This window comes from Ambystoma mexicanum, chromosome 6q (assembly GCF_040938575.1).
Source record: "Ambystoma mexicanum isolate Mex_15411 chromosome 6q, UKY_AmexF1_1, whole genome shotgun sequence".
Classification (NCBI taxonomy): domain Eukaryota; kingdom Metazoa; phylum Chordata; class Amphibia; order Caudata; family Ambystomatidae; genus Ambystoma; species Ambystoma mexicanum.
This window is the reverse complement of record NC_090937.1, coordinates 61,365,505-61,392,693: the sequence shown is the minus strand read 5'-3', so window position 1 is coordinate 61,392,693 and position 27,189 is coordinate 61,365,505. Positions and strand designations below refer to the sequence as shown.

General features: G+C 47.8%; 1 protein-coding gene across 2 annotated transcripts in view; it reads left to right on the top strand.

Moving 5' to 3' along the window:
- Positions 1–25,884, top strand: part of ZBTB5 (zinc finger and BTB domain containing 5) — a 174,228-nt gene extending 148,344 nt beyond the window's left edge. For both annotated transcript variants that reach the window (XM_069630481.1, XM_069630482.1), the window contains one exon: positions 22,924–25,884. In XM_069630481.1, the coding sequence (XP_069486582.1) occupies positions 22,928–24,955 (2,028 nt within the window). In that variant the 5' untranslated portion in view covers positions 22,924–22,927 and the 3' untranslated portion in view covers positions 24,956–25,884. The remainder of the gene's footprint in view (positions 1–22,923) is intronic.
- Positions 25,885–27,189: the final 1,305 nt, after the last annotated feature.

Genomic DNA, 27,189 nt, shown 5'->3' with positions numbered 1-27,189 from the left:
AGCCGTGATGAAACCGGAGCCTTTAGAGATAAGAGTGAAAACCGAATGTCGTGAAATACTTAAGCACAGGAGAGAGAGCAGGGGGAAAGAATAGGAGGTGGTAAAGATGGCAGAAAGATGCTGGTAGAAAAGAAAAGCTATAGGGATAGACCAAACGCAAGCCTGGAAAACAATAAAAAAACGGAAGGAAATACATAAAAATACAGATGAACGAATGGAGCTGAAATTCTGGTAGGCAAAGTGGGAAAGAATCAGATGGGAAAGGAGACACAGGAGGGAAGGAGAATCCGAGGCTGGAAACGCTAGGAGCACTGAAGTAAACGGCTTCAGTGGAGCGAGGAAACGAAGATTGTTGCAACGCACTGAGGGGGCGTGGCTAACCTCGTTATGAATGCCACAAAACGTAACTACTAGAACGGCGCAGGAGGCTCCGTAATGTGTATGTTAACGGTGCTTCCATCGGGACCAAAGCTTCCAGCCTCCAGCCCTCATGACAGCATGTCCCGGGTCAGAGTGGACGATCAACTTTCCATTGGTTACGCTGGAAAGCGTTTGGGACAAGCTGTGACGAAACAGACTTTGTCTCGTTGGATTATTTTAGCTATCTCCGAGTGTTACCGCTTGGCGGGTAAGGATCCTACGGCTGGCTTGCGGGCCCATTCTACCAGGGGAGTGGCTGCCTATACTACCCTGCAGAGGGGAGTTCCTATTCGTCACATCTGTTATGCAGCCACCTGGGCTTCAGTACATACTTTTGTACGTCACTACGCCCTCGATTCCATCAGAGGGCAAGATCTGGCCTTTGGCAAGGCAGTTCTCTATTCCGCAATTTGATTGGGCATTCTAAATTTGTATTCTAAATTCTTTCCCACCTCCTTGCTTGGTACTGCTTTGGGAGTCTGTCATAGATATGGAATACGTCGGAGGACCCAATCCCCTCGAAGAACAAGTTACTTTCTTACCTGCTAACTTTCTTTCGATGGGATGGTCCGACGACGTATTCCATATCGCTCCCTCCCTGCCTTCCCCGCTGCAGAATTTATTTTGCGATTGCAGCTTGCGTTCCGCAAGGCCTTGTGTGTCTGACTGGCAGAAAACTGGTGGCACACGTTCTGGGAAAAAACTATAACTGAGGCTATGGGCGTTGTGCGTCCTACTTATCACATCGGGTGGCGTCGGGCGTCGGAGGAGGTCCTCTGGGACGGCACATCAACGTCATCGACGCAGACGCCAAAGACTTTCCGAGGCAGCACAGCTGTGGACATTACCTGTCATAGATATGGAATACGTCGTCGGACCATCCCATCGAAAGAACGTTACCAGGTAAGAAAGTAACTTGCTCATTGAACACTCAGAAGACAATAGACCTCTTATTCAGTCTACGGGCTTTAATTCGGACAAAAGACGGCCTCGTCTTCCCCTCCAACGAGAGGGTACAAAACATGTTGTTTCAGATCCCTCAGTATGTAGCCAGTCGGGAAGTGACGGTATGCAAGGCCATGCAACTGTTAAGAATGATGGCTTCCTGCATTTACTTAGTTCCTCGGGCGCGTCTGCGTCCCATGCAAGAGTGGCTCAACAGTCACTGGTGTCAGACTGGCAGACAATGGGAAGATCTGGTAGTTGTCTCGCCAGCCCTCATTCTCGCTCTGCAGTGGTGGTCGAGGGAAAACCTCTTGAAGGGGAAAACCTTCACCACCCCCGCAGTAGAGCCACTCTCACGACCGACGCATCTCTCACGGGGTGGAGGGGGGGGCTCACCTGCTTGAGCAGATGGCACACAGCGTGTGGTCCCCACAAGTATCGTCCAACCCCATAAATCTGTTGGAGCTATTAGCAGTATTCAAAGCACTGAAAGCCTTTCAGACAGTTACAGGGGAAGACAGGCCTGATCTTGACAGACCGCACCAAAGCCATGTACTACCTGAACAAACAAGGGGACACACACTCTCCAGGGCTATCCAAGCTGTCCCAAAACATTTGGATATGGGCTCTCAAACACATGTTTCTGTTGTCCCAACACGCTCCAGGGGAACTCCATCTTCTGCCAGATGTGGTCAGTAGAGATTTCCCACTGCCCGTAGAGTACGAATGGCGACTACACAAAGACACTGTCTCCAATTTTTTTCGCACAATGGGGATTCCCGGAGATCGACTTGTTCGCAACTCTGGGGAATGCTCAATGCCAAGATAACGCTTCCAGGTACCCACAGAACCTCTCCAAGGGGAACAGGCTTTGGATAACATGGTCAGGGAAATTCGTTTTTTACGCTCCCCCCGGCTCCCTTACTCAACAAGATTGAGCACAAGATGCACCAGGAATCAGTCACCATGATATTGGTGGCCCCCATGTGGGCCCGCCAACCCTGGTGCTCTCATCGGATGGAGATGTCCCTCTCCCCTCCTATGAAACTGCCCTACCCCTACAACATGTCTCCAGACAGGGGAGAAACACTGCATCCATGCCCTCAAACTCTGAACTTAGCGGCCTGGCTCCTGAGGTCCTAGAGTTCAGACACCTTCAACTCCCTCAGAGAAACGCTTTATCTGATGCAATGCCAAGGGCGTCGATTCCATTGACTGCTCTCCTACTCACATTGTAATGTACTTGACTCACTCACTGGATTCAGGCCTAGTTTGTAATTCACTTAAGGTTCACTTAGCTGCTCTCTCAGCCTACACTGCGTTACAACGAAGAGTGTCATGGTGGAAAATACCAGTTATCAAGGCTTTCATGGAGGGGGTTAAGAGGATTCACCCCCCACTAGGGGTGTCACGGTATTAGTTTTATGACGGGACGATAACCTTCTTGCCAAATGACGCTATATCTTGGTTATCGCGGTATAGCAGGTGGAGTTAACCAATCTTAACAAATATTTTCTAAAAGGTCAGAAATTGTCAGATTTATCATCACAAACAAAATCAGGCACCCAGGGCCAGAATTGGGCTTTTCAACATACTTTCCACTGAAATGTGACCCCTTGCTTCCACCAAACACACGTGTGGAGAGGAGAGGGGGCCCTGCTGCGACTGGCAAAGCAAACTAAATGGCTTTTCTTAAGTGGCCATTTAGGCTTTTAGCTCCCCCGCTGGCTACTGGTGAAGATGAACATGTTGCCATCTTTATAACCTGCATGCCGCAGATCAATGGAGGCTGATGGTAGTATACGCTTGCGTGCACACGCACGCTCTCTTTACGTTACAGCCTTTAGTTTACTTGCAGGCCAAAAGGTGTTCAGTAATCACGGACATGTTACCCTTTGGTATGGCAGCAGGGAATACCCACAGAGATGAGTGAATTTCGCAGTGTGAGTTATTATATGTAAATTCAATGATAGAACCAGGGAAATCCCCCATTGTCATATGTTTAGCAAATATTTTCCATTATAAATATATAAACCCCAAAGCCGCCAACCCAAAGTAAACCCTTTTCCTTCTTGGCACTGTATTTATTATTCCTATTGCTAACATTGATTTTGTGTCAAGCACGTGTGGTTTATGGAATGGCATTAAAAACTGCTCCAAGTGAAACTACTTGGCAGATGGCACATCCAACAGTGCAAGACCAAGACTGTGCAGCACTTGCTTACTGCAGCCTTTCCAAATCAGATTGAAAAGCACACTTAACGGTATAAACAGTATACCGGTATAAACAATGTGACGGTTATTATTGTTCAATTGAGTGGTTCACGGTATCTTTAACGGTATACCGTTATACCGTTACATCCCTACCCCCACCACCCCCATTTCAAACCCAGCTCCCGGATGGGACTTATATGTGGTTCTGACTAGACTCATGGGGTCCCCCTTTGAGCCTATGCACAAGGCAAGTCTAAAGACCTTTTCTATAAGACGGCCTTACTAGTGGCTATCACTTCTATAAGAAGGGTTAGTGAACTACAGGCCCTCTCAGTACTGGACCTTTTTGTTTCTGTTCACAAAGATAAGGTGGTTCTGCGCGCTCACCCTCAATTTGCGCCTACATTTATTTCCAAGTTCCACGTGAACCAGTCAATCGAACTGCCCACTTTCTTCCAGAACCCCACTAACACGGCCGAAAGAAGCCTACACACATTAGATGTGTACAGGGCAGTCATGTTTTACCTGTAAAGAACTAAACCACTGAGGAAAGTGAACCACATTTTTTGTTTCAGTAGCAGCTAGCAGAGAAGGGGATCCTGTCTCCAAGTCGGCTATCTCAAGGTGGATAGTCAAATGCTTTACACTTTTGCTAAGAGAGAACTGCCCTTCAAGCCTAGAGCACATTCTACTCGATGGGGCTTCCATTGCATTCATTGTGAATGTTCCCCTAAAGCCCATTTGCAAAGCGGCAACCTCGAGTTCTGTACACACCTTTACAAAACACTATTGCCTAGACACGAGTTCTAGGTCTAGTTCTCAGGTGGGACAAGCAGTACCAAGACATCTTTTCACTACTGTTCCTTCTCACAACCCACCTCCAACTCCGGGTACTGCTTGCTAGTCTATGTACAGCATGTGCTTCTAAGCAGATTAACAAGCATCAGAAGACATGTATTACTCACTGTAATAGCATTTCCGATGATTGTATCTGCTTAGATTCACATGCGCCCACTCTTCCTCCCCGTTCGGGTGAAAGGAACATAGACATCTTACTACTTTCTCTCTTTTATGTACTCTCACGATAGGCCTTGGGCTCCCTCATCGCAGAAAAAATACAATCGGAGGGACCTCGGCGAGTGAGGGATTCTGGGTACACTACACGTCACGGTAGGGATAGTGTTACAGACGCGCCTATGCCGACGTCCCCTTTCGATCCTTGAAAGATCAGATGCAATACTCTGTGGTTACCACTGGATGTTGCACCATATGCACAGCATGTGAATCTAAGCAGATACAATCCTCAGAAATGCTATTACGGTGAGTAATGCATGTCTATCTCGTTCAGCTTCTCCCATACCCTCAAGGTATTGCTCGTGATTGGATTCCCGTAGAGTCCCGCCGGCCTGTGTCCTTTCCTTAATCCCATCACTTTCCAGGGTGCTCCCCTGCCACCGCCTGTTGCATGTCTATCCAGTGCTTTTGATTCTTCACCCTCCCCGATTCTGCCAGTGCCCTCAACTGCACTGCCTGATAGTATTTCATTATGCTGGGGCAAGCCACTACCCCCTGTGATTTATTCCTAAATGTTTTCCTTCCTATCCTTGACTTTTTCCCTCCCCAGATAAAGCCCATGATACATTCCCGGTTATCTTTGATTAATTTCCCAGGCATTGCTAGGGGAAGTGCCTGGAACAGGTATAATAGTCGGTTGTACATTCATTTTAATTGCTGCCACCCCTCCGAAACATGATATGTTCAGCCCCCTCCATCTTGCGAGGTCTGTTTTTAAGTTGCTTCATCAATGGATGAAAGTTAATCCCCACTATTTGTTTGATAGACGTGGTTAGGTTCACCCCCAGGTATTTGACTGGCCTCAATGCCCACTTAAAAGGATTGTTTCTCTCCAAATGGCTCCTTTCCGCCTCCCCAATGAATAAGTTCAAGATTTCTGACTTCCCAAAATTAAAGCCTGACCCCGCCGAATAGGTTTTTCTCTCCCATTATTGCTGGCAGCGATTTCTCTGGGTCCATGATCATCAGGGTCACATCGTCTGCAAATAGCCTTATTTTATGTTGTGTCCCTGTCCATGTAACCCCTCTAATCTCCCTGTTTTCCCTTATACAATGCACGAAGGGCTCCATAACTAGAGCAAAGAGGAGTGGCGATATTGGGCTCCACTAGCCTTCTGTTAACTTTTACCTTGGCTTGCAGGTTCTGATAGTTTGCCTGTATCATTCTCACAAAGTTTGGTCCGAGCCCCACCTTCTGTAATTTTTGCTCCATGAAGGCCCAATTGACGCAGTCGAATGCCTTCTCAGCGTCTAGCATCATCAAGCAGGTAGGAGTGTTCCTCCCACCCCCTTTCCCGCCTTGTCAATGATATGTAATATCCTCCTTATGTTGTCGAACGTGTTACGTCCCTGTATAAACCCCGTTTGATACTAGCACCTGTAGAATCCCCTCTAGCCTTGCAGCTAGTACCCTTGTGTATAGCTTGGCATCAACGTTGATGAGTGCTATGGGCCTGCACAAGGAGCACATGTGTGGGTTCTTCCCCGCCTTTGGAACGAGTGTGAGATGTGCCATGTTCGTGGATTTAGTAACCTCCCCTACCTCTCTAAAGTGGTTGAATAGTTCCATGAGGGTTTTGGACATTGAGTCCTTGAATTTTGTGTAGAACGCTGCCGTTAGTCCGTCTTCCCCCAGACTTTTGTTCGCCTTCATTCGAGATATTACCTTCCGCACCTCTAACGCGATAGGCTCCTCCAGCTGATCTCTTGGCTCAGGAGTTATCCTGAGCCCTTCCCAGCTTGCCAGGTATGCCGCCTGTTCTACCCTTTCTGCTGGGTCTTCCCTGTATAAATCGGCATATAATCGGCTTACAATTCTTCTTTTAGCTCCCTCTGCTCTCACTTGTCTATCCTCTTTGTCCTCCAGTGTGTCTATAAATGCCTTCTGCTCATGCGCCCGTATCTGTCTCGACAATGCTGTCCCCACTTTGTTGCCTTGTTTGTAAAACCTCTGCCTGCTCCTTAGGAGAGGGCTTTCAACTTTCTTGTTCCCCAGCTGTCTCTCCTGTACCTTCACATGGGCTAGTTTCCTAGCTACTTTATTTATGACTTTTCCCTTATGGCTCTTCTCCAGTTCCTGTATCTCTTTCTCTAGCCCCTCCTCCGCCTCTTTCCGGTTCTCCTACAGCTTCTTTGCGGCCTTGATAAAGTAACCCTTCATGTGCTGTTTGAACCTATCCCATCTCTCCCTTCGAATGACCCCATCCTCTCGTCCCCCTTCCTCAAATTTGTATCTCATTTTCAGTCTTTTGCCTCACCCTGTGGTCTCCAAGTAGATATTCCTCTAGTCTCCATCCCCCCATCCCTCTCTGAGTGTTACCTCCCTCCCACTCTATTGTGACTATAGCATGGTCTGACAGCGTCATGGTTCCCATTTGTATTATACTTGCTGATTGGACTATTCCTCGTGTTGCCAATACATAATCTATCCTAGAGTAGGTCTTATGGACATGGGAGTAGTAGGAGTAGTCTCTTTCTTGCAGGTGTCATGTCCTTCACACGTCGTAAATTCCCTCCTCTTGAAATCTGCTCACTAGTTGCTTGGACATTGTCCCTGTTGCATGCACCCTCAGGCCCCCGGACCTGTCCCAACCAGGATCCGCTGCTAGATTAAAGTCCCCAGCTATTATGATCTCTCCCTCCCCAAACTTGCTCAGCTCTTCCAGGAACCCTCTCAAGAATCTCTTTTGTCCCTGGTTGGGAGTGTAGACTGATGCCTATGTGTATGTTTGGCCCCTCATTCTCCCTCTCACTATCACAACCTCCCTTCCGTGTCCTGCTTAACCTTGGCTCCTTCGATTCGTATACTATTATGGAATAAGATTGCCACTGTGCGTTTTGGCTCTTGCCGTAGCGTGATATTGCAGTGGGTAGTTGAGTCCCTCATCTTCCTTCATTAGCTGTGTCTCTTGTAAGCAAACTATTTCGTGCCCCTTTTTAGCGATTTCTATCAAAACGGCCACCCTCTTGTGGGGCTGTTCAGTCCCCTCACATTCCCCGATTTCAGTTTATACATCCCGCCTAGATTAAATGTCCCCCTGTTGGGTCCGGCACCTTACATTTCCTCCAAGTGATTGAGCTATCGCCCCCTTGTTCCATACCGCCCCCCCCGGACTGGTTATAGTTTCCCATCTTATGAGTGTCCCTGGATCCACGTCCAGGTTCTTAACGTGATCCCCTCTTGGTGACCCGTGTGTGGTATACCCCTCCTCCCCCTCCCGCCTTTCCCCAAATGTCTTACCGCACATCAGGCTATATTCTAGTCCTTAAATTGTTTTCGTTGTGAGCATCAACTTATCTTCTATTGTCCTTCCTCAGGTCTTCCTAGTGTCTTTCGTGGTCCAGCCCTGCGGCCCGGGCCGGGTCTTGGACATTGTCTCTCCTGAGTGGGAGTCCATGTTGTCGCTTCTAGTTTCCTTTTGGGGCCATCCCCAAGGCCCTCAGCCCATCCTCTACCTGGGCGACAGTCTTTTCCTCATTGCCCATGCGAAATTGGATCTGCCTTGGGAAGAGCCATCGATATCTCCGCTTCCTCTTGTTCTGCTACTCTGTGAGTGGTTTGAATGAACTTCTCCTCGCCAGTGTGACTTGGGATAGGTCCTCATACAGCTGTACTTCGCATCCTCTCACTTAGATCTTCCCTTTTGATCTGGCTGCTCCAATCAACTGCGCTTGGTCTTTGTAGTTGTGCATTTTGACCAGTATGTCTCAGGGTCTCGCCCCTGGGTCCATCCTTCGGCTACCCACTGTGTGTATTCTCTCAATACCCATACTGGAGGCCGCTTCTCCTTCAACCAGGTTCCCAAACATTTCCTGTATACAGGCTTCCAAGTCTGGGCCATCCACTCCTCCCCCCAGGTTCTTGATCCGTATATTGTACCTTCTCGACCTGTTTTCTAGGTCCTCGCACTGCTCTTCTAGTGCCCTTAGTCTGTCATTCGTTTACTTTGCTTGTAGCGTCCATTCAGGCCCCTTCCCGTCCCACTCAGTCAGGCACTCTTCCATTACCGTCACTCATTCTCCCAGTGAGTTAATGTCTTTCCTATTATTTGTGATGGCCTGTGACAATTCTTCTTATGTTCGCCTCCTCTGCCTTGACAGTTTCAGTGAGTTCAACTTTGAATTTGGACATTGCTGCGAGTAGATATGTTTTGGTGAGTGCCTTTCCTCCTCCTTCTTTCTGCTCTGCCGCGCTGCCAAAGGGGAGTTTTGTTTGTATGTGTCCCTTATTGCGTCCTCCCTGTTCTCGTTCTCCTTGGTTAGGATTCCTCTTAAGTCCCATCCGATTTCCACTATTCCATTGCTGCCTGTTCTCCTGCTCGCTGGGTGCTATTGTCTCCGGCAGCTCAGTTGTGCTTCGTTCCGGGCTGGTTTGTAGTGCTCAGCCATTCGTTTCGGCTGTCCCGCTTCACAGCCTTTTGCGGCTTGCTCCTTGCTGGCTTTCACCCCTGTAGGGCGTGCATCCTTCGCTCCAAGCCTTGTTCACTGCCTTCCTCCTGAGGCCTTGAGGCTCTCTCCCTTTCTCTCTTCCCCCGAACCTTCTGTGCCCCCTTGGCCTCGAGGGCTGTCTCTCTTCTAAGAGCCTTATGTTCTGCAGCCCTTATAGTTCCACCCCCGGCCTCATAGGGGACGCTCTCCTGGAGTTTCCCTGGTGAGTTCCGTAGTGGAACCTGTTTTTTGGAGTTGTCGTTCGCCTGTTACTGTGTCCGGGCCTCTCCTGGCTTAATGTGCACCAGGGAGTCTGTGTCGCCTGATCCAGCTCTTTCCTGCCACCTCTCTGCTGCCTATGATGGGTACCTCCCTGCTCGTCTTCTCCCCTTGTTTGCTGCTGCTTCTCCCTCCTCATCCGGGGCATCTAATTGCTTTGGATGTCGCAGCACTGCTGCTTCTTTTTTGCAGAACTCTTGCCGCCGCCTCACGGGTCCCTCTTCAGCCTTCCGCTACCTCTCACTTCCCAGGTTGCGGCTGCTTGGCTGGTGGCTCTCTGCTGGGTCCATCTGCCCTCTGTGCAGCCTATGTGGGTCTCCGATGGGCCAGCTGTGTGTTCCCGGTCTTCACTTGCCTATTTCCCTTCCACATGGGGCCCCGCTTCTCGAGCCGCAGGGTTACTGTGGGTCCCTACTCTAGCCTGCGCTTCCGTTCCTCCTCCGTGATGGCGTCTGACGGCGTCTGTCTCTTACGATCTGTATTATAGGGGTCTACCTTTCCCCACTCGTTCCATCCAGCATCTGTCTGCCGGGGTCTAGGCTGGTCTCTGCTCCTCTTGTTCTACCCGCTGTCCTCCTCTGTCTTCAGCTCCCTCGCCGCGGTGCCGGAGCACTCCGCTCTTAGCTTCCCGCCTCCTTTGCTTAAGGTCCCCTCACCCAGTTTGGTTCCGCACCTCTTGGCTCCAACCGGAATGCTGCTTTGGGTCCGCTCTCCCTGCGGTCCACCTCCGCCTTCTATCAGACCCTCTTTGTGGAATTTCACGCCTCCTCTGATGTCTCACGCCGGGGTCTGATGTTCCTCTCCGGGGCTTTCAGAGACCGGGTGCCATTTTATTCCCCCAGTGCTCCCGCTGCCTGCCGTCTCGATCGTTTCTCCCTTTGCCGCGCTTGTTGGAGCAGTTTCCACCACTTCTGCTCCCTCACAGGTTTCCTCCCTCTACAGCTCACCGTTCCCTTGTTCTCATAACGTGCCTGATGGCGGCTGTTCTCATTGATTTTTGCGGGCCGGGACATAGCTCATTCAATGCACGTCCACTCAGCCCACCATCTCGGCCACGCCCTAAAATCATGGTTTTTAACTCTGATTGCAGAGCATGTTTTACATGAATTTGCTTGCTTTATTGGAAAGCAATAGTTTTATTATTATGGTATTTACAGAGTGCAGCTCTAGCTTCAGGAAGCAACAGAGCACTTTACAAGTCATAAAGGGAAGCACACACTGTGGGGAGCAGATAGCAAGGGATCAATACAATGGAGCTGGGAGATAACCAGTGAGGCCTAAGGGTGGGCAATGTGGCAACAAGGGAGGTAATATACAAGCAATATGGGGAGACAAAGGAGAGAGCAGTTTACTCAGTCTTAGATTAGGTGGAGAGTAGAGTGTGTGTGGAACTAGCTGTTGGAGCCATTCCTTGAATAGGAGGATGGTAAGCTCCTTCCTGAAATGTAGAAGCGAATGGGCCAGACTGGTGTTGATGGGGAGGATGTTCTAGAGTTTTGGAGCTTTGATGAATCCACTGGAATCATCGATCATCTCTTGGTGTAACGTCCCATGTGGCCAGGCAGCAGCTACCTGATCCTGACTCTGGGGCTGGCTATATGAGGGAGGTTCAAATGGGAAGATACAACCTCTGGGGAGATGGCATGGCTTCATTGGATGAGACATAGTATCCCCCCCATTTGCCCATGAAGATAATTCTCCCATACTTAAGACACTTATGGCCTATTGTCCTTCATCTACATCTTCCCCTTTGCAGAATAGGAAACAGTTTCCCCACATCAAGAGGCAAACCTCAACCTTGATCCATCTTGTAGAGATTACAAGACTGCCTTCTCCTAGGCTCTTTTTTCAATCATCCAAACATACTTTGCCATTTAAATCTACTAAAAGTAATTATTTAAGCTTTAGAAATCAGTCACCAATGATGGACTTCTTGTCCCAGAATCACTCAAATACTGGGACGGAGAAGAGGGGAAAGAGTAATGCAGATCGGCAGAAGCCGCAACCCAGCAAGCGCTCTAGTCTTTCCATGCTGACACCTGTGCCTGGGAAATGTAAAGGACGGAAACAAGATGCTAGAAGCTACTGTTGACAAGACAAAGTTTCACCTCTGCGGGAGGCTCACAGAATTACAAAGCAGAAGCAGGCGTGGATGAGCAGAAAGGAGACGCTGAGCGGATCAAGCTGCTGGGTTGCCAGGAAAAGACTTATGGGCATTCGCCGACTGTCGCACGCAAACTCTTTATTACCAGGGCCTGAGACAAAGCGGTCGAGTGGAAGAGATGCTGCGAGAGATGGGAAAATTAACAGGAAACGGCCATGAAGGGAAAATAGGTGGCGTACCTTCACTGAACTACCGTGAATGAGAACGCCAGCAAAGCTGGTGAATTGTCCCAAAGACAGTGCGGACCCTGGGGCGTATTGGCAATCATGCTAAATACCAGTAAAAGTAACAAGAACCACAGAAAGAGAGAAAGCAAAGTAACTGTAAAAAGGGGAAGAGAATTAAAACCCATGTCTGAATGCAAATGCACGGATGATAAAATACATGGGAACAGGGAACACCAAAGAGAAATGAATATCAAGAAGATATACTATCCAATCGGGTAAATATACAATTGTGGAAATGGTTAAAAACCCTTTGTGACTACGAGAAGCCCTGGCTGGAACACATACCAGACAATTATAGTTGTGAAAGGAGCATAAGCCCTGGCAGGAGAGTATATCAGACAGTCACAAGTTTGTGAATCTGAGAAGGCCTGGCAGCAGAGTATACTGGACAATTACAAATGTGTAGGGAACAAGACATTCTAAGTAGAGGAATATCAGAACTGTTAAGCATATTAAGAAATGCCAAGTCCTGACAGAAGGATTTACAAAGCTAGGGAGCTTTGGTTGTCACAGTGCTATTGTGGGCCAAGAAAGACACACAAAACTGTTGTTTCATTGAAGAGAGGGTGAGGGTGAAGGGGAAGGTAGCCCAATTTTTGGAACAATAACTCTTCATACCAAGAGAACTTTTCTATTGGAATTATAAATTCTTTTATGAACACTTTTTTTCAATAGCTTCAAAGGTTAAATACACTTTCCCTTTTCACCTTTTATAGTTTAGTTTTAGTGTGAGGGTCAAAATAGAACCTTCGGAAACAAGGACACTTTGATTTTGACCTACTGACACACACACATTCTTAGTTTTGGTTCAGTTAGGGAAATGTGCCTTGGTGCAGGGTGAGAGGCCTTTTCCCACCCCTTTTATTTTCAATTATATAAAAGTCAAAATGTGTCTGTGGCTTGGCGAAGCTTTGTTTCTTATAGAATTCCACACCATTTCATCAATTTGCACCAAATTTTGCATATTTACCTGTTGGGAACCTCTGGACATTACTGGCTACATGACATTTGAACACTCCACACTCCCTTTCCCTGGATTTCAGAACCTTGACGCATGAGACTGATGCCTGAATTTGGTCGTAGAAGGACTGGTCTCGATATGAGGAACAACACTTGAGGTCTCTATGGGACCTTAAACCATTCCAAGGACCTAGGATGCACGATTCCAAGATATTTGCACCACAACAAACTGCACCACGCCAGGGTGTGGCGGCATGTGGGGAGAGCGCACAGAAGCTCCCAGTATGCAGCAGCACACCAACTCTCAACTCCTGCCAATATTTGCTCTGGGGGTATGTCAGCCAGCCACACGCGCCCATTCTCAGTGCAGTTTACTTCAGAGTGCAAATCACATCAAGCGATAAGCAAATCGGAACAGTGACCTATAGGATCATTGATTTTGAAAAATTGATGAGCATTGTCTTGTCATGTCTGTCTACAGACCCCATTTGGAGAACGGGTACTTTTTGCTAGTTTTCAATTAAAGTATTTAACCAAAAACATGGCTAACTTGTGTCAGAGTTTCATTCCTGACTCCTCACAGAGCATAGACAAAGAATGACTTGTCTTGTGATTCTTTCCTTCATGCACCGGCTGAGTTAGTCTGCACAGATCCTTGCTTCATGTGGATGGGAGGCCTCTTGAGATGTTGAGCAACTCTGCAAGGTAGCTTTGGGACTTGAGGACGACTGCCTTGCAGGTGATGTATCAGGATTTGAAGCTGATACATGCCTGCAGCGGGAGCCAGTGCAGTACGATGAGGGATGAGTGATGTGATCGCATTTGCTGAGTCCTTTCAGTCATGCTGCAGCATGTAGGACGCATCTCAGGGGTGTCAAGGTGCTTCCCGTAGAGCATTTCCACCATCATGGTGGGAGAGGACCGAGGCATGGACAGCAAATTTGAAGTTGTTCGCTGTGATGTAGGGCTTGATTCCCTGGAGGACCCTGTTGGTATCAAACTGTTTCGGTTTACCTTTCTTAATGCTCTTTAGGGAGAGGTGTGGTATTGTTTATTCTGTGGTCTGTGGATGCAGAGACCAAGGGACCTGGTGCAGGTAGCTAGCTTGGGTGTGACGTTCTCGAGGTTCATAGCAAGAGCCAATTTTGGATGCAAGTCTGTTCGGTGCGGTTGGTCAGCAGTAGGAATTTGTTTTGGAGCGGTTGAGCTTCAGGTAAGCACTAAATATCCAGGACTACATAACTGTAGATGTCTTCAATCTTTAGATGGACCCCCATCTCATCTACCTATAGGTGGAAATGGATGGTGTGGCGCCAGGAGGGATCCGAGCAGTTCCATGCAAAGGGTGAAGATCAAGAGGGAGAGGATGGATACTTGCTTGACTCCACAGGTGCGGGTAGAGTTGCTGATGTGGAGGAATCCATGTGGATTGGTGGCGGTTAGCAGGGTAGGATTTGAAACATTGGAGTACAATCTCGTTGATCTCCATGTGGCGATGTTGAATGCTGGTGAGGGTCTGGTGGTCTCCTGTGTTGACTGTGGCTAAGTGGTTGAGAAGAACCAGCAGGGAAAGTATGGCCGTTGCCAAGGATGTTAATAGCATTGTCGATCACCTTGAGTGTAGCTGTTTCTCTGCCGAATCTGGGATTGATGTCAGATTGTAGGACTCAAGGATGTTGTTGGGATCAATGTCTGTTGGAGGAGTCGCATTGCTACTGCTTTCTCAAGGATCTTACCTAGGAAGGGAAGATCGGTGATGGGACAATATCGTGTGAGGTCATCAAGGGTCCAGTGTTGGTTACTTGAGAATCAGCAGGATGGGCCCGGTATTGAGTGTTGTGGGGGGGATTGTGCGTTCAGTGAGGGAGCTGTTGATGATTGCCAGATAAGGAAGGAGTGTTTCAGTCGGAAGGGTCTTGAGTATGGAAGCAGGGAGGATGCTGTCTGTGTACAAAGTGGCCTTTAGGGAGTCTAAGGTGACACTCGGGTCTTCCATTTTGAGTGTTTTGAAAGTTGTCCAGGAAGTGGTGGTTTTGTTAGACTGGGAATGTGGGTACTGTTAGTTGTGGCGTTGGTGTCTATTTTTATTTATGGTTCATCTGTAATTCACCAATACACAAGTGTTCTGAGGTGCAGCAAGGGGGAAGGGTGCAACAGGAAGAGGGATGGTAGCGATCAGAGTAGGCCATGTAACATTCAGATTGTGCAAGTGCGGTAGCGAGAAGGGTAAGGGAGGAGGGTGGAGGAAATGCAGGAACTGGGTGGAAGGTCCCACGATGAGGAGAGTGCCAGCGAGGCCATGTGGACGGGCCGGGGGGAGTTGAGGGGGGTCCACAACTAAGTGCAATTAAAGGGGGCTAGAAGGCTACAAGGGGTGAGGCCAGCCAGCTATGTTTAGGCAGGGCGCCCGTGAGGGCGAGCGCAGGATGAGGATAGGGAGGGGAGGAGACTGGAGAATATGTGCAGAAGGTAGACCTGGCTGGGAGGAGCCTGGCACCCTGTGAGACTCTGAAGCAACCAGGCCACCAGTCTCAGGCAGAGTGGAAATTAGCAGGGGAGGAGGAGGGGGAAGTAAGACGAGAAAAGGAGGGTCTTGAGCTTCCAGAATTTAAGGAGATCCGGCTCAAGTCTGAGAGGGGCAGGGAGGCCATTCCAGAGGGAGGCACCTGCAGAAGCGAGCTCTACCCCCCATTTTCTGCTTGGTGAAACGTCTGATTTACAGAGAGTTGGAGCTAGAGGAGTGAAGGGCTCTGGTGGGGCAGTATTTTGGAAGAGAGAATTGGATATAGCGTGGTTCCAGGCCCTAGAAAGCCTTGTGGGTGATGGAGAGGGTCTTGAATATAATCCCCACAGCAACTGGGAGCCGGTGGAGAGATTTAGGAGCTGGAGAGATACAGTCCCGGGGCTTGATGCCAAGGATAAATCTTGCAGTCCTATTCTGGATTAGTTGAAGGATGCAAAGGGAAGAGATAGGCAGATTGAGTAAGAGGTTGTTGCAGTAGTGCAGCCTGGACTGGAAAGAACCAGAGCTCTGGAGACATTGAGTTGCTGGGGGAAGGGGAGAATGTCTCTGAGTATGTGAAACTGAAAGTGAGCCTTCTTGGCCAGGTCCATGATGTGAAGAGGGAAGGAGAAGGAAGAGTCGAAGATGACTCCAAGGTTTTTAGCTTCACATGATGGTGAGGGGAGGGGGCCCAAGGAGAGGGGGCCACAGTGTGGGAGGGAAATAGGGAGCAGGTGTCCCAACCCAATGAGAAGGATCTCGGTCTTACTGACATTAAGGCGAGATCATTAGTAGTGCACCATGTCTGAATAGCAAACAGGCAGTCGAGAATGAGAGAGGAAGAAGAGAAGGTAGAGGGTAGCTTTAAAGAAAGCTACGTGTCATCAGCGTAACACTGAAAGTTAGTAGAGAAGGTGGAGATCAGATGAGCTGGGGGGGGGCGAGGTAGATATTGAACAGCCAGGGCGAGGGGATAGAGCCCTGAGGGACACCACAGGAGGAAAGTGAGATGGTGGAGAGGAAAGGGCCCAATTGAACCAGAGAAGGTTGGTCAGAGAGGACACAGGTCAACCAATCCAGAGCCAGGTCTGTGATTCCAAGAGTGTCATGGAGCCGCTTTATCAGGGTGTTAGGTGAAAAAATAGTTTTCCCCAGACTGAAACAAAAGAAGATAGATTTAGAAAGACTGAATAAAATCAATAATTTGGTCTTTCTAAAGTCCTCCTCTCGGTGCGCAGCCATTTTGGGAAAGACTGCTGCTGCATGAGATGCACATGAGTGCGAGGGATGTCGTGAAAGCAAGCTAAGTGTTTGAGTGTGTACATGTATGTGAGGGAGAGGTGTGTGAATGTATGTAGAGGGAATGTACTAGATGGGAAAGTGTGGTGCGGGACAGGAGGGGGAAGTGGCTGTGAAAGGAGAGTTCAGGTTGGTGGGGGGGTGACATCCCCTTAATACCTTAAAAACCGAGATTCAGGGCTCAAAGAGATATTACGGCAAACTCAATTGGTCTTTTTGGTGTTTGAGTTTCAAAATGTGGTAGTATCCCATAGAACCTTTATCAGGGTGGCATGATTGACTGTTTTGAAGGCAGAACAGAGGGCAAGAAGGATGAGAACAGAAGGAGAGCTGGAATCGAGATTAGTGTGCAAGTCATCACATGAGTTCAGGAGAGCAGTTTCTGTGCCTCTGTTAGCTCTAAAGCCAGATTGGGGGTTGTGGAGGCAACCAACAGATTCAGTGTGGTGGACTAGCTGGGAGATAGCCAGCTTCTCCAAAGATTTGCCCAAAAAGGGGGTAGTGGAGACAGGGTGGTAGTTTGCCGGACAGGAGGGGATCAGCAGAATGTTTTTTGAGGAGAGGGTGCACAAGGGTATTCTTGAGGTGAGAGATCCAGTGGCAAAGGAGTGATTGCAGAAATCGGCCAAGGCTGGAGCAAGGAAGACAATGTTGTCCTTGATAGTTCTAGAGGAGCAGGGGTGCACCGGTTTGGAAGAGACTTCCATAGAGTGGACTTGTCTAGAAACCTCATCATGCGTTATGGGAGAAAGTGGGGAATACAGAGGGAGCGGAGAAGGGGGCAAAGAGAGGACTGGAAGAAGATGGGGAGTAGAGTTGAGTTAGGAGAAGATGTCTTGATGTCTTGAGTTTTGGAGATGAAGTGAGAGGCCAGAGAAGTGCAGAGTGCCACGGAGGGCACAGGAGAGGTGGCAACTGCAGTAGGGTTGGCGAGTTCCTTGCAGATTTTGAAAAGTTCTGCCGTGTTAGTGGCCACGGAGAGGCAGGCTTGGATATAGGCCCTCTTCTTAGAGCAGATCACAAGTCTGTATTGCCTTTGGAGCAGGCGGCAGGCCAGTTTTTCAGAGGATGTACTTGAAGCCTGACACTTCCACTTAACAACTATGCACTTAAGTTTCAGAGTGACCCGATCAGAGTCCTACCAGGAGTTGCACTTGGAGGTAGGCTTCAGGCAGATCCTCATGGCAGGGGCAAGGATATCCAGAGTGTTGGAGATGGAGAGTTGAAGGTTAGAGAGGGCTACATCAGAATGAGTCAGTAGAGTGGGTATGAGGGGGAATTAATGAGGCAGCAAAAGCAGCAACTGACACTCTCTTCATCCGTCGAGCAAAAGAGAAGGAGGCTGGCAGTACTGGTGAGGGTTTAGCCGGAGGACCAAGCAGATCCATGTGTGAGGAAAGGAGGGTATGATCAGACCAGGAGTGGGGAGTAATGAAGGGTTGGAGATGGGGATGTCGGAGGAGATGAGGGCATCCACGGTGTCTCCGGCAGAGTGCATCAGACCGGAGGGAAGAATGGAGAGGGAAAGAGTCGCAGAGGTTGCGGAAAGACCCAGAGGCTGCATCATGGGAATCGAGGTGAATATTGAAGTCTCCAAGGAAGAGAATCTTCAGAGGAAGTCACAAGGAGGTGAGGTCGGCCCATTCAGACAGGAAATGGGGGACCTGGCCAGGGGGCCTGTAATTGCCAGAGTCAGAGAGAGGCCAGGGGAATCACCCTGCCTGCAGACAAGTTATTCGAAAGAGGAATAGGACTGAGTGGGTTGATGGAAGCAGGGACCCATTCAGGGAAAATGAGAGCCACTCCACCCCCAGACCGGTTGAGCCTGGGTTTAGAGAGTATCTTGTAGCCCTTAGTTACGAGTGTCAAAACTCGTAACAGACCTGTCTGTGAACCATGTCTTGGTGAGAGTTCAAGGAGGTAGCAGATGTCAGAGGAGTGTATGACGGCACAGCGGGAGGTGAGGGTAGCTAAGCAGAGAAGATTGCCGCTTTTGAAGGTCTTCTGAGGAGGGGTACAGGAGTCTGGTACACCAGTCGGAAATGGTAGAGGAGCCAGAGGGATGACAGAAAGAGAGGAGGCAAGAGAGGGAGGAGGAAGTTAGTGAGAGATGGGAGATGCCTATCATGAAGGAAGAGGTTGGGCTGGGAGCCCTGGGCCTTGACTGTGCCATTCTGATAGACATTAATGAGGACCCTGGAGGAGAAGGATGCCAGGAGTACCTCCAACAGGTGGCATTATTAATGGAAGAGGAAGAGAAAGGGGAGAGTACAGAGACCATGAGGGGGAACCCAAAGGGAAGGGAGAGGGAATGAAAAAGAGGATATCAGTGAGGGTCTGCCTGGAAGAATCATTGACATAGGTGTCAGCAATGGGCAGGACAGGGTTGGAGATCCTTCATTCCAGTCTTAGAGGGATAGTATAATTGATAGAAAAGCAGTTAGAGAAAAGGGGGTGGGGGGTTGAGAGCACCATTGGGTTCTAGGTCAAAGTTTCAAATGCATAGGATCGAATGACCAAAGGGTAGAATCAAAATGACCGAAAACCAAAGGCTCGATTTTTTTTTTCTTTTCTTTTTTTTCTTTTTCTTTTTTTTTAATTTTTTGTATTTTATTTTTTATTTTTTTTATTTTTTTATTTTTTTGGGGTGGGGGTTCCCCCAACCCCTTTTTTTTTTGTGGTAAATTTTTTTTTTTCCAAAACGGAAACCCCAAAAAAATATATATATAAAGAAAAAAATAATAATTTGACCCTTTTGTTTTAGGTCAAATTGAGTCGACCCTTTGGCATTCGATTCTTTTGTATTTGGTACTTTAACTGGATACCCACCATTGTGGAGACTGGCGGGCGGGCACTGAAAAGCACAACCCACCAGCCGCAAGGCAATATAACAATTGGGCCAAGAGTGCAGGATAAAGCGGGGATTATGCATAAGGCAGAGAGAGGTGCACAAGCAATGCAGGCACGGAAGCAGGTACAGGGTGAAAGGGAGAGGGATTAACCGGGGGTGGGGCAAAGGGGTCTAAAGCTAGAAGCAAATGTGTGAGCACATAATGACAGTCAAATAGAAGAGGAAAGAGCATACTTTTTAAACACAGCCATCAATTAAGATACGGCAGATACGACTTTCATGCATGTGAGTAAAATGCCTAGATTCGACTTCGAAGTATGCTGAGAGGTCTAGCTTTTCAGCATATCTAGAGTTATCAGAGATCCACATTAGACTTTCAAATAGAGGAAGAGGAGGTCCTGATTTATAGTAAGAAGAGAATACACAGAATATAGATTTGAATTTAAGGGTAAGGTGGAAGGGCTAAAATATAAACGTACCCAATAGAATCAGAACACACAGATTTGGTGAAAAGCGAACAATAAACCTAGCAGGCATTTGGCCAGTAATACATACATAGATTCATTTCAGACATTAGTAGGAGTACAGATAGGCAGGCAGTTAGTTTGTAATGCAGAGTGAGCTGCACTTAGCCAACCAGACAGGTGGTATTGTGAGGAGGCAAGTGAGAAGTTAGTGCAAGCCAATCTGCACAAGCAATTAAGGCATCCAAAGAGGTAGGTGAGGTGATTGCAGGGGTTGCAGCAGAAGATCCCAGGGCTTGTAAAAACAGTACCGGAGGAGGACCGTAACAAGACTGTACAAGCCCAAATGAATGGGCATGGGAGACTCCTACAGAGTGGGGTGGGACCAGGGGAGTGCAGTGGGGGCTCCAGGGTGAAGGAAACAGCGGGAAGAGAGGAGAAACAAAGGAAGGAAAGTTACGGGCAGTCCAATAATTTTAGAAGTGGGGTATGACAAGTGTGGCTGCATCCGGGGGACTGCAATGAAGGTGGAGTCTGGCAAACAGTGGTGGGGCGCTGAGAGGAGTGCGAACAGTGATGCAGATGGGAGGAGGGGCAAGAGTCTTACTCGCTCAGTGCAGCCAGGTGATCCGGCGTCTGATGATGCGGTAGCACAATCGATCAGCAGTAGCCGCCCCCTCCAGGGACAGACGGGGGCAATGCCTGCCCTTAAAGGAGGCCCTATGAGGGAGGCGGTATCGACTGCCAGCTTCTGGACCCTGGCTGATAAAGAAGGAATGAGCCAATCTGGCACTCCTCAAGGTGGAGAATACAAGGTAAAGCGGCGGCCATGATGGAGAAGGCCCTGCTTTCCAATGTGCAATGGAGCTCCACAGGACCTCAGGGGAGGGGCAGGATGTTGAGCCCCCGCAGATCAAGAACCAAAGAGGCAAGACAAGGGCAATGTCTTCCCTATAGGCTGGCAGACCATGCTGAACTTGGTGGCAGTGGATATTATCAATGGAGTGTGGTATGGCTGGGTCAGGGAGAGGGTTGATGCAATGCTTGATGGCTCTCACCAAAGGCAAACAACTAAAGCAGAACTTTCCTATGATGTTCTAATGGTAGTTGGCCTTTACAGTGGTGAACAGTAGTCTGTGCAGAACTGAATTTGAGGAGGGTGAGGTCCGGTGCACTGTGGGATTGTGTCCACAATGTTTCTTGTTTACAGAATATTTTTTGAGGTTGAATGCATCAATGTGCCAAAGGTTTAGGGTTGGGGGGAAGTGGGAAGACGACGATTCAAAGATTTTTGGCTGTGCAGTTAACATGCCATAGCCAATGCCGTGGACCCAAACTGTTGGGGGTAAACGCATTATCGAGGAACTTGTCAGACTCGAGCAAGTCAACTATTGAGGAAATCCTGGTCATTTCCAATTGTTTGCCACTGTATTTTTATCTAGACATCCATTGTACAGCTTTCCTGCTCATGGCACCCCTTGCTGCAGAGCAAGCTACAGCAACCTGACTTTAGCCTCTCCAATGCCATGTTCATATTACACCCTTTCAGAAAATGGCCATCAAAAGGGGCTGTTGGGGATCTTTTCCGTTTTGACATAATTTTGTAGAATTAACTTAGATCATGGTTTTCCAAAGAAGCATTACAAACACTGCATGTAAAAGTTAATTTGAGCATTTGTCCCTTTCTTTTATGACTGGCAAAATAAATATAACTATTTTTAAAAAACTTTCCTACAGAAAGGGAGAATACTTGTATGCCTTTAGTTGGAGGATTGGTTTATGTCCCCGCAAATTAGAAATCCAAATTTTATATTCCTAGTTGGGGTTTCTATTGGCACAGGAATGCTTTCTATGTGGAATTCCGTTATTAGAGGCAGACTTTGACACAGTGAATTATGGGGATTTCTTTGTCTGGAAAGTGTTCAGGCTTTGTTGAACCTAAGTGCTGTTGAGATTGACAATGAGCTAAATAATAGGACTGTAGGATAGTGGCTTCATGCATGTTCATGATACCTCAAAGCACTTCAATGATTAGTCATGCAGGTATGCTTCAAAATCCAGTGTTGTCAGAGTACTTGGGTGGACCTAGTGCCAGTGTCAGAAAGAGGTCTACTGTCCCTCAATTGGTGGCTACATGAAATTTTGATTCTGTTCCATTAGATCTGCATCCATTGTCTTTAATCACAGATTGGGTTAACGTATGCCCTGATCACATTTTAGGCCTCAAAGCAATAGTGGAAGATCAAAGATGACATTTCTGCTTTTTAGTTTCCAAAAGTCATTGTGTGATGAATATCTTGCCCATTTTCAACTTCACTACAAGACACTATACCTTCTATTAATGTATTCAATAGTCCTACTCTGTGATAACATTTTCTGAACAATAAAGTTACTTACTGAGATATGACCTCTAACAGACTTAACACTGTTTTTCGGACAATTCCTGAATGCACTAGTTTCTTTAATTGGTTTATGTTCATGGAAAGGCATTTGTACTAAATGTGTTCAAGGGTCTGGCTTGGCAGTAGGGAATTATTTAATGCTTAAGAATCCTAGGAGGATACCCTCAGTCGAGAACTATTCTTACTGTTTGGTAACATTTTTACTCTTTCTTATCTGGCGGGGTGAGAGCATGGAGCCTGCTGCTTTGATATTTGCCCTGCAGAAAATGTGTAGTCCAAGAGAAGGTAGATATGTCGTAGACCTTTTGAAGCTTTTTTCTGTTCTTATTCGTAGATGTTGCAGTTTAAAAAAAAACATATTTTCCATCCGATTTTTACTATCCTGGCAGTTCCTTGCAAATATTGCTATAAAGGGTATTGTGGGAGCAATGGTGAGTCAACCATGAACTTCATGGATTTCAGGTTGTTTTTTCATTGTACAGCGGGCAGGAGTTATGATGTTGGAATCTCTGGCTTTGCAAAAAATTATTTTAGATTTGCCATGTAGAATTTGTCTTTGAAAAACTGGACCTAAATCTGTTTGTCTTTACAATATTTGTTGATATTTAGTGATGCTTTAAATTCTCAATTTAGGTTTTATGAAGATAGAATTGTTCGCCCGAGTGTAAACCTACTATTCTTTTCTTTAAATAGGATTATGGATTTTCCAGGACATTTTGAGCAGCTTTTCCAACAGCTTAACTACCAGAGACTCCATGGACAGCTTTGCGACTGCGTCATCGTTGTGGGCAACAGACATTTCAAAGCTCATCGCTCTGTGCTTGCAGCATGTAGCACCCATTTCCGGGCCTTGTTTACGGTGGCAGAAGGTGACCAGTCAATGAATATGATCCAGCTTGACAGCGAGGTGGTGACTGCTGAGGCTTTTGCTGCTTTGATTGATATGATGTATACTTCAACACTTATGCTTGGAGAGAGCAATGTGATGGATGTTTTGCTATCTGCCTCCCACTTGCATTTGAATTCTGTAGTAAAGGCTTGTAAGCACTATCTTACCACAAGAACACTGCCCATGTCTTCTCCTAATGATAGAGTTCAAGAACAAAATGCACGCTTGCAAAGATCGTTCATGCTTCAGCAGCTTGGCCTGAGTATTGTCAATTCTGCTCTAAATTCTAATCAGAGCACAGATGAGCAGCAGAATACCATGAGCTCTTCGGGGAGGGGCGGTGGAGTGGAGCAGCGTGCAACTTTTCCCATACGGCGTCTACACAAACGTAAACAGTCCTCGGAAGAGCGGGTTAGGCAGCGCATGCGAGCCTCTATTGAGGAGTCCATAATTTCAGATACAACCCCCGAGAACAGTCAGTCCCTGGTTCATTTGCGCGATGGATATTTCTCACAGGATGCACTGAAAATTGTGGAGGATTCAAAGTCTGAAGCCATAGCAGACACTCATGAGGACAACACTGTCATGTTTGATCAGTCTTTCAGCACTCAAGAGGACTCCCAAGTGCCCAGCCAGTCAGATAACATTGGGAGTAACGTTTCCCAATTGTCAATGGCATCCCAGACAACTCCACCAGAAAGCAGCTATGAGCAGGGCTTAACCTGTGAAAAAACCCTCTTTCAGTCAGACAATGCAGTGATTGATCTTAATGACAAAGGTGATCATATGAGAGTCATAGTCAAATCCGAGCCCTTAAGTTCTCCAGAGCCACAGGACGAAGTTAGTGATGTAAATTCCCAAGCTGAAGGAAGCGAGCCTGTTGAAGTGGAAGGAGGTGTGGCGAGTGCTGAAAAGATTGAACTTAGCCCTGAAAGTAGCGACCGCAGCTTTTCCGACCCACAGTCTAGTACTGACCGAGTGGGCGACATTCATATGTTGGACATGTCCAACAATCTAGAACACAAGTCGCCATTCAGCATATCGAACTTTTTGAGCAAAAGCAGAAGTGTGAACTATAACACCAGTCAGAGCAATGACGACAACATTCCAAACACTACTAGTGATTGCAGAATGGATGCTGATGCATCGTACTTAATGAGTCCAGAGTCTGGACCTACAAGTGGACATTCCACGTCTACGATGTCTCACATGGACAATCCGTTCAATGACCCCTCAGACTCTCATTTTGTTCGACCAATGCAGGATATGATGGGTCTTCCATGTGTGCAGTCATTGGGTTACAGAGGAGCAGAGCAGTTTGGGATGGACTATCCAAGATCTGGCTTGGGACTCCACTCTTTGTCCAGATCGATGATGATGGGCTCTGGTAGGGGAGGTGCAAATAGTTTTCCAGGCTATCGCCGCATTGCCCCAAAAATGCCTGTTGTGACATCTGTCAGAAGTGGCCAAATGCAGGACAGTGCTTCTAACATGAATGGGGCAACTTCTTCCTTTGAAAACGGACACTCTTCACAGCAGGGCCCGCCGCAATTGACAAGGGCCTCTGCTGATGTCCTTTCCAAATGCAAGAAGGCCTTATCCGAGCACAATGTTCTGGTTGTGGAAGGTGCTCGCAAATACGCATGTAAAATATGTTGCAAGACTTTCTTGACCTTAACAGACTGCAAGAAGCACATACGTGTTCACACAGGAGAAAAGCCTTATGCGTGCTTGAAATGTGGGAAAAGGTTCAGCCAGTCCAGCCACTTGTACAAACATTCCAAAACAACGTGCCTCCGGTGGCAGAGCAACAATCTACCCAGCACTTTGCTTTAACTTTGTCTGGTTTCTCCCACAAAACACATTACCAATGTGCAGCATCTGATGACACGAAACCAATTTGACCTGTAGATTAGTAAAGAAAACATCTGTGTATAATGAAATGTATCGTTCTTTTAAAGTGCAAACCAAACTCCGACCTTAAAACACTCCACCTAGTGGGCAATCTTCGCTCTCCCTTTCCAGAGTTCATGTCTCCCAAATAGGTTCACGTTGGTACAAACATTCTCTGAGTTGAGTCATGCAAGGATGATATTCTGAACCGCAAGTATAACACCAGTTCCTTTTGTTCTTCTTGTGTGCTGGCCACAATTGCCATTGATGGGGCTTTTAGAAGTGTCCAAGTTTTGATATAGTTGGCTATCCAAGGTAAGTGGGCTATACACTTATAATTTCAGTTAAACTTTGGTCCGCTATTATTTTTGTTAAAATAGTGGCAAACGACTTTACACATGCACTCTTCAGGATCCTATCTTTTTTTTAAAGATTTTTGCCTCGAGTGCAAGAGAGAATGCTCAATTTGGCAATAAGCAGTGAAGCATCTATTGTGTAGATGCAAACCCCTCTTTGTTTTTATATATATATATATATATATATATATATCCCACTGTCAACATTTAAAGTACTTTTAAAGTACAATAATTACAAAAAGACTTGGAGTTTTTTTTTTTTTACTGATCTCCAGAAATAGTCTATTGTTACAATGGTGATTATAATACATATGACAGGTTGCTTTCTGACTGTTAAATGTACATCGTTTGCGTTCTTGGAAACACCAAGTTTACATGCTTAGTTGTGGTAGCATTTATTTCTGCAAAGGTGGGTTTGTGTGGCCAGTATTGTTTTGTATGTGCTTTTATTAGCAGTATTCTAACCACGTTGTACTTCACATATATATGTATATAAAAGACCTAACTAAATATCCATATATGTCTGAGAAATGTGTCTGTCTTAGTCATGTCCTTTTGCAAATGGCTGGATTACAGTTGGATTCATTTGTGTTAATTGTTTCTTCATCATTTATTCTCCCATTTACTCTTATCGAAGTGTCTGTCCTTTTGTTGTGCTATTGTTGCAGTTGGGCTGCAGTTCCTTAACAGTTTCTCCCCAGAAAGTACCGTGCAAACATTTTATAATAGTTTGGTAATGGTTTAGAAATATTCTTTCACCCACTGATTTTTTTTTTCTCCAACTTTTAAAATCGGCTATAGCAGCCATCTGGACCTAGAAAACGTCATGCATTGCCCAAGAAATACTCCACGACTCAGACGTTTCAATGGTTTTTATTAAGATTCCAATGGTCGGCACCTCTCTCCCTCCCGCCCTGGACGCCCCTTCCGCCCTGCACTTCCTACCCGCTCGGCCCTTCCCCCACTCCCTCCCTTTTGCTCTGCACTTCCCCCTCTCCCTCCCTTTCGCTCTGAACTTCCCTTCCTCCCGCTCTGCACTCCCCCCTCTCCCTCCCTCCCGCTCTGCACTCCCCCCTCTCCCTCCCGCTCTGCACTTCCCCCCCCTCTCCCTACCTCCCGCTCTGCATTCCCCCCTCCGCACTTCTCCCTCCCTCCCGCTCTGCACTTCCCCCTCTGTCCCGCTCTGCACTTCCCCCTCTCCCTCCCTCCCGCTCTGCAATCTCCCCCTTCCTCCCTCCTGCTCTGCACTTCCCTCCCTCCTACTCTGCACGTCTCCCTCTCCCTCCCTCCCCGCTCTGCAGTTCCCCCTCTCCCTCCCTGCACTTCACCCTCTCCCTCCCGCTCTGCACTTCCCCTCCCTCCCTCCCGCTCTGCACTTCCCCTCCCTCCCTCCCGCTCTGCACATCCCCCTCTCCCTCCCTCCCGCTCTGCACTCCCCCCGTGCACTTCCCCTCCCTCCCACTCTGCACTTTTTCCTCTCCCTCCCTCCCACTCTGCACTTTCTCCTCTCCCTCCCTCCCACTCTGCACTTCCCCTCTCCCTCCCGCTCTGCACTTCCCCTCTCCCTCCCGCTCTGCACTTCCCCTCTCCCTCCCGCTCTGCACTTCCCCTCTCCCTCCCGCTCTGCACTTCCCCTCTCCCTCCCGCTCTGCACTTCCCCTCTCCCTCTCTGCTCTGCACTTCCCCTCTCTCTCCCTCCCGCTCTGCACTTCCCCTCTCTCTCCCTCCCGCTCTGCACTTTCCCCTCTCCCTCCCACTCTGCACTTCCCCCTCTGCACTTCTCCCTCTCCCTCCCTCCCGCTCTGCACTCCCCCTCCTCCT